The following is a 6,204-nucleotide window of genomic DNA, read 5'->3' as shown; positions in this document are numbered from 1 at the left end:
CTCCAATTTTCGACATCGAATTCAAAATCTAATCATGTACTTTCGCGAGTTTTAAACACACTCAAAACGCCCTGAACTGTTCGCAAAATAAGGTTATGGCCGGTAATCTTTTAAATGTATATACGTAGCAGTTCAAGCTATGTTCCATTTAAAAAAAAATTGGCACGAATAGCATTCAGGGCTTTCTTTTGTTCTTTTTGTATTTTGAACTGTTAACTGTTGTCATTTTGTGGTTTTATTAGGTAGCTTATTTCTGATTTATAGCAGTGATTTTTGCGCGTGTAACAGAGCTGTTTGTGGAGTTGTATCTAGATACTTTGAGCCGATTACCTAGACCGTTGAATGTAAAATTTGACTGTCTAGAACAAAGAGACTGCTTTTGTAGACAAAAAAAACGAGGATAAAATGGACTTTAGGCAGCTTTTCGGGCAAAACTTAAACAATACTCATGCATCTAAGAAAATAAGTTTGCTTTAAGTTTGTTCCGTTTGAAAAGTATTGTTAGGTACAAAAATGTTTCTAATTTGATGTTGGAAATAAACAAGAAAAAATCTCGGTACTTAAGAACAATCAAAGTCTGACGTTTTCCTGCTTCGGTACCAGTAATCGGCTCGTCAAGTGGTGATCAAGATTGTGGTGTATCTAAACTGGTAATGGGGGGTATAATTTATTTCACTTTCCAATCACCATCGCCACCATCGGCGATAACTAGGTAGGTATATGTTTCATTGTTGTTGTTAGTAGTTTTATAAATTGCGTTATCAAATGTGGATACAGTGGTAAAAACGTACTACGGCGCTCTTCTACTTATTATCACTAGCTCATAACTTAATAAGTTGTTTCTTGTATATATAATATTCTAACAAAGATATGAGGCTCGCTCTTCCAGGCGATACAATAAATAATCGACTTCCTATATATACACATTAAACATAATTGTTGCTGTTTCCATTTTTTCTTGGTGAAATCTTGTGTACAAAAGAATATTTACACAATAGGCAGAGAGGGCATATAGAATGCTATGGTACGTGGGAAGAAGAGAAAAAGTAAAATAAATTATCAGCTGAAATGGACTTAATTTCTGTCAGCTTCCTAACACGGAGCGTTATCCGAAAAAAAACCTAACTAAACATGAGAATCTTCCAGTACGATGATTTACTTATTCATATTGGGTTACACCTTGCAACTTGAGTTGAGAGTTATCGATCAGTATGCATCAAGGGGACCAGATTTAGTAGTTTGAGACCTATATGTACACGTTTCGTTGGTTGTCGCACTTTCCCACGGATATGATCCGGCCAACGCGAAAAGGATGGGATACATTGAAATCACAAAATTCACTGGGTTATTCAAGACAATCTGGTTATCGTAATCGATCCGCTCTTATAGTACTGCGGGATATTGATCGTTTGGTTTGTGTGCTTTCCTCTCGATGGCTGTCGTAAAATATTGACGATTTTTCCTGCAATGCATAAAACGGTTTCATTTAATTACATTTTGTCCAAAAAAGTAAGAGTAATATTTTTACCTAAAACATTTAGCGTGTGGAAGTGTTTGTGTTTGAAATTGATGAGTTGCCTCAAATTTGTGTTCGGGTGCCATCGTCTAGCGATTTCCGACGAGTTGATCTGCACGACTTCCGGGATATCCGAAAATGGATCCAACTGAAATTTGGAAATAATTTTAAATCAGCGTTATCTAAGCACAGCAATGAAAAATTAAAATTTCTCATTACCGGATAATACTGCACATCGAGTGGATCTTCGCAGCAGGACTTGATAGCATCAATCAGCTTTCGGAAGTTGCAATCTCTCTTGGACATGTACAGCAAGTATTGCGGGATGTTCATTTTACTTGTGTCAACATCGTACGTTTCGCTAAAGTACTGCCGAAGAACGTCAAGATTGGGTGCAACGCCAATTCGAGTCTGGAATATTTCAAAAGTTAGATTTAAAAACTACATTCTCCTAGCAAACCCAGACGACACATCTTACCAACGCCTCGATGATCGTTAGTTCACCACAGTTCAAGGTGTAGATCGTTACAGTGTTGTCAGAGCAAAGCTGTGTAAAAAAATTCCCATTCAATAATTAACGTTCAATAAACAAATAATGCAGCTTACATCTTGGCCAAAATCATCTGGTACTTCTTGGTCTCGGTGAACTGAGTCAAGTTCAACGCACAAGTCCTCCATGCTTCGCGACAAACAAACACTAGGAGGTGTTGCTTTTAACTCGTTGATCTTGTTCAGTGCCTGTTGAACGATCTGCTCGGCCCGAATGTTGAGAAGATCCGTTTCCGATGTACTGCTGTTTAGTGTTGTTGGTCCATACTCATGATGCTGATGATAATCGCCTGCCTGGCCCTGACTAGTATTGCGAGAATGACAAGAGCGACAAATTTTGTGAATACTCAAGTTTTGTTTCGTTTGCATAAGGAGTTCCTTTTCGGTACAATCTAGACAGCTACTTCCATCGTCATCATCGTCGTCGTCATCATCCTCGTCGAAATCTCGCTGCTGATAATAGGGGTAATGATACCGTTGAACGTCCCCAACGTCGGTGCACAGTTTCAAATCAAGCCTCAAGTTTTTAGAATGTTCCCGCATTGACGATCTACTGCTGCTGGGACCAGGGACTGCATAATCGACCTGCACTTGTGGCGGAAGCTTCTTAGGAATAGCACCAGTATTTCTAACTCCGGAAGATGAAGCAGTGACCTCTCCACGGGCAAAATCGGCCTCATCTGGTGGTTCTTCTTTCTTGACCAGGAAAGTATCGTTTTCCATAAGAGGACTTTTCAAAGACGCATCATCAATCTCATGATGCGATCTACGTTCAGAGGTTCTCGACAACTGGTATGAACTGACATCAATTTCCTGATGTTCCAGAAGATTTTCCAATTCGGAGCTCGGTTCTGGATCAAAATCCATTTCCAGAAAGTCCGTTTCGTCATCGGCTGGTTGATCACGGTATTCTAGAAGAGCCGGAACATTATCATCTCCCCGATAGGCATAAATGCAGTCATCCGATGCAGAACCATTTTCGTCGTCTGAGTAAATGTTGTTCGGTAGTAGAATGATTTCTTCGATCAATCCGTTCTCGCTAATGTAAGAAAGATTGCCCAAAGAGTTGTTATCATCGGAAAAATCCCCATCTTGATCACCTTCGTCGGAGCCAAGGGCTTTTGCAGCAAGATCTTCTATGGAGCTTTCATCGGCTGGTACGGTTGCTTCCGTTGTACCATTACAGTTTTCCGAATTCAATGCTCTAGGCGGTTCTTGGGCAGCTGATGATTCTGCAAATAGAGATAATGGGAATTATATTGTAATACACTTGACTTATCCATTAAAGGTTTAAGTAAAACTTAAGATTTAAAAATTTCTTTAAAACTTCTTGTACATGTTTGCTATAAGCTGGTCAATGGGAAACAGTTGTGTTGTGGCAAAGTTTTTCAAGACCATAACGAAGAGTTCTGCATCACCGAAGTATATCGGAAAGGTCGTTTAGGTTAAAATAATTGAAGTTAGACAATGTCGAAGCAATAAAACAACCAAAAAATCTGATCTAGCGTGGTAAACCGAGAATTTAGAAATCGCAGAAATAAATTATTCAGAATTCTTAAATTTTATTTGAAAAAAAGTAAATAGTATAGTTTTAGGGTTTTTGAAATTACTTATTCGTAAATTACTTATTACAATTATTGAGAACAGTTACTTTTTTTCTATTAAATAAATGTATTCCATGACATCCAATTATCATAGTGACTTAGTGATTTTTCTTACCATTTTCATATAACCCATTGCTCGCCGCTCCTTGAGCGTCTGCAGGCTGGTCCAAAACCACCGGCATTTCTGCTGCCCCTAAAGCCACCGGATAACAGTGATTTTCGGACTTTGCGCCGGCAACGCCATTTGCTGCGGGCATCAAATTCTCCTGTTCCGCAACATTATTGTTGTTGTTGTTCAAATGATTCTGCTGATATTTTGCCACCCCGCCACCGGAAGCCTTCGGGATGGCCCCTTTACTGATCCCAATCGGTGCGCCACCACCGGCTTTCAAACTTTGCGATGGCTGTTGTTGCTGGTGAGAGTAGCAACAGTTTTCATTGTCATTGTTATCCATTGTGACCAGGACCATTCCTTGATCCACCGGTTTTCAATACTTTGTTTATTTTTCTTGCGACAAAGTTCTCAATTATAATCTGATACTCGCATTATACAATTTTATGATGTAACATTTTTGTTCTGCTTGCCTAATCCGGAGGTATACTTAACCGAGGATAGAACTATTTATTTGATTGAATGGCCGCAGAAAACTTTCGAGGAACAAACCCGATTGCGATTCCTTGGCGTTTTTGTTTTTTTGGATGCTAACAAAACGTACTGCGCGTCGCTCGGTTCCGAATCTCTAAATGAAATCGAAAAAACCGAATCACATGATATCAACGCGGTTCCTTGAAATATTTTTCAATTTATGCGAATAAACTCACGTAAAATGGTAGATTTAAGCGATATTTTGACGCAAAATACAAAATCACTTTGCATGCCAAAACTGTTTTTTCTGCTATTTTTGCTTATTTTTTTTCTTGCGCAAAACAAAATGTCAAAAAATATCGAAAAAAACCGTGAAGGGCTCACTTCGACTACAAACTTGTTCGATATTTTATCGACACAACAACAAAAAGTTTGCGGAGCAGTAGGCTGGTTCATAAATTCGTTTCAAACTGTTTCTTCAAAAATGAAACGATTAGCGAAAATTCAAATGGAAATACAAAGAGAACGTCCCGATTCAGTTATTTTTAGTGCAAAATACTTATGCTGTATTATTTCGACATGTGGTTTTGCTATTTACTTTTTTTCTTTTTATAGTTTTTTCGAAAGGTCGTTACATTTATCTGATTTCCAAGAGAATTTCGATCATTTTAAGGTGAGTTAACAATTTAACAGAGTAAGACTGAAAAAGAAGCATTTAATTAAATTATTGACACCTATATAACTTTTCTTTGGATAGCACCAAATGTTTTACGATGGTTCAAATCCCACAGCATTAGTAAGTAGGAAAACGGGAAGTTCTAGTATGTTAGCGATTCAAGAAACTTTAAATACTATGCAAAATCGAATTGATTATTTGGAAAAAATTAACTTCGGAAAAATTGGCCGAACAGATTATGCATCCGTAAGACTCGGAGGAGAAATTGTGAGCATCGAACCGAGCCACTGGTGGTACGGTGTACTATCTCGCTTGGAATCCCGACTCGGGATTGGAATTTTTGCAAGAAAGAATAGAAACTGCTGTATAGTTGAGGTTTGTCATATTTTAATTCAAATGTTTGTATTGAGTCCTTATTTCCTTAAAATTTTAGGATGAATGTCAAGGAAGATCTAAAGCATTTCACGGAGATTCGGCCATCATCACACTAAAACTTATGGATTCGATATTTATTGAAAATATCACTATTGAGCACATGCCCCTCCGTGTAATACCCGATCATGCCGGTAAAAGCGCTCTGAAATTTTTTTCAGTTTGGGTACGCTGAAAATTCAAAAATCTTTTTCACAATCATTAACCAAACAAATAATTATCATTCAAGGGTTTGCAACATTCGACGGATACTAAAAATCAATTCTATTTCGGAAAATTTATTTTTAATGTTGAACTAGACTTTTTGCAAACATTCAACATTACAAGAAGATCTTCCAACCCACACCAGTATGTGAAGATTGTTGTGGAATCAAACCATGGTGCTTCGTATACTTGCATTTATCGGTAATTATATGATTATCTCCGAAGGATGCTTGTTGAAATTTTTCAAATACTTTTCATTTCAGGATACGAGTTCACGGAACAATTGCTACCAGCCTTCATAAAAATTTCGGGACGTATTAATTGATGCATTGTAAAGTTAAGGGTACTAAATATCGTTTAAACAACTTGCATAAATTTTTATAAATTCTATCCTTTTTTTCTTGAAATAGACTCAATAGTTTTTTCCTGCAATCAAGTGAAATTTCACCTTTTTTTTAATTTATATAATAAATGTACAGGTTTGGTTAGGGTATGATTATGTTATTTTCTTATTCAAAAAAAAATCTAATTTAAAAGTAAATCATTATTTGAAAAAGGTCTGGTACAGTAATCCGTAATTCAACGTGAAAATAACTCTGCCATTGCCGATAAAGTAGATTCCCGAGGGAAGCGAAAT

The 6,204-nt window shown here is 37.3% G+C and overlaps 2 protein-coding genes across 2 annotated transcripts; one reads left to right on the top strand and one right to left on the bottom strand.

Annotated features, from left to right (window-relative positions):
- Positions 1–219: 219 nt before the first annotated feature.
- LOC129744474 (uncharacterized) lies at positions 220–4,534 on the bottom strand. Its single transcript, XM_055736995.1, has 7 exons — positions 4,492–4,534; positions 3,785–4,409; positions 2,123–3,297; positions 1,995–2,063; positions 1,736–1,927; positions 1,529–1,664; positions 220–1,462 (listed from the first exon to the last, which is right to left on the bottom strand). Exons 2-7 carry the CDS (start codon positions 4,137–4,139, stop codon positions 1,350–1,352), a joined length of 2,040 nt encoding a protein of 679 aa, XP_055592970.1. The 5' UTR covers positions 4,140–4,409; positions 4,492–4,534; the 3' UTR covers positions 220–1,349.
- Positions 4,535–4,758: 224 nt separating this feature from the next.
- Positions 4,759–5,939, top strand: LOC129748264 (sperm-associated antigen 4 protein). The gene is made up of 5 exons (XM_055742804.1): positions 4,759–4,928; positions 5,013–5,306; positions 5,365–5,529; positions 5,593–5,768; positions 5,831–5,939. The coding sequence occupies exons 1-5, from the start codon at positions 4,764–4,766 to the stop codon at positions 5,886–5,888; spliced, it is 858 nt and encodes a 285-aa protein (XP_055598779.1). The 5' UTR covers positions 4,759–4,763; the 3' UTR covers positions 5,889–5,939.
- The last annotated feature ends 265 nt before the right edge of the window (positions 5,940–6,204 follow it).

The sequence above is a fragment of the Uranotaenia lowii genome, chromosome 2, assembly GCF_029784155.1.
Source record: "Uranotaenia lowii strain MFRU-FL chromosome 2, ASM2978415v1, whole genome shotgun sequence".
NCBI classification, from domain to species: Eukaryota; Metazoa; Arthropoda; class Insecta; order Diptera; family Culicidae; genus Uranotaenia; species Uranotaenia lowii.
The sequence above is the reverse complement of the archived record's forward strand: the minus strand, read 5'-3'. Positions and strand labels throughout refer to the sequence as shown.

Excerpts from the sequence above, each read along its gene's own strand:
- LOC129744474 (XM_055736995.1), bottom strand. The coding sequence starts at position 4,139 with ATGGTCCTGGTCACAATGGATAACAATGACAATGAAAACTGTTGCTAC. Across the intron at positions 3,298-3,784 it reads CAATGGGTTATATGAAAATG|AATCATCAGCTGCCCAAGAA; the intron begins GTAAGAAAAATC and ends CTCTATTTGCAG. Across the intron at positions 2,064-2,122 it reads CAGATGATTTTGGCCAAGAT|CTTTGCTCTGACAACACTGT; the intron begins GTAAGCTGCATT and ends TTTTTTACACAG.
- LOC129748264 (XM_055742804.1), top strand. The coding sequence starts at position 4,764 with ATGGAAATACAAAGAGAACGTCCCGATTCAGTTATTTTTAGTGCAAAA. Across the intron at positions 5,530-5,592 it reads TGAAATTTTTTTCAGTTTGG|GGTTTGCAACATTCGACGGA; the intron begins GTACGCTGAAAA and ends TTATCATTCAAG. Across the intron at positions 5,769-5,830 it reads TCGTATACTTGCATTTATCG|GATACGAGTTCACGGAACAA; the intron begins GTAATTATATGA and ends TTTTCATTTCAG.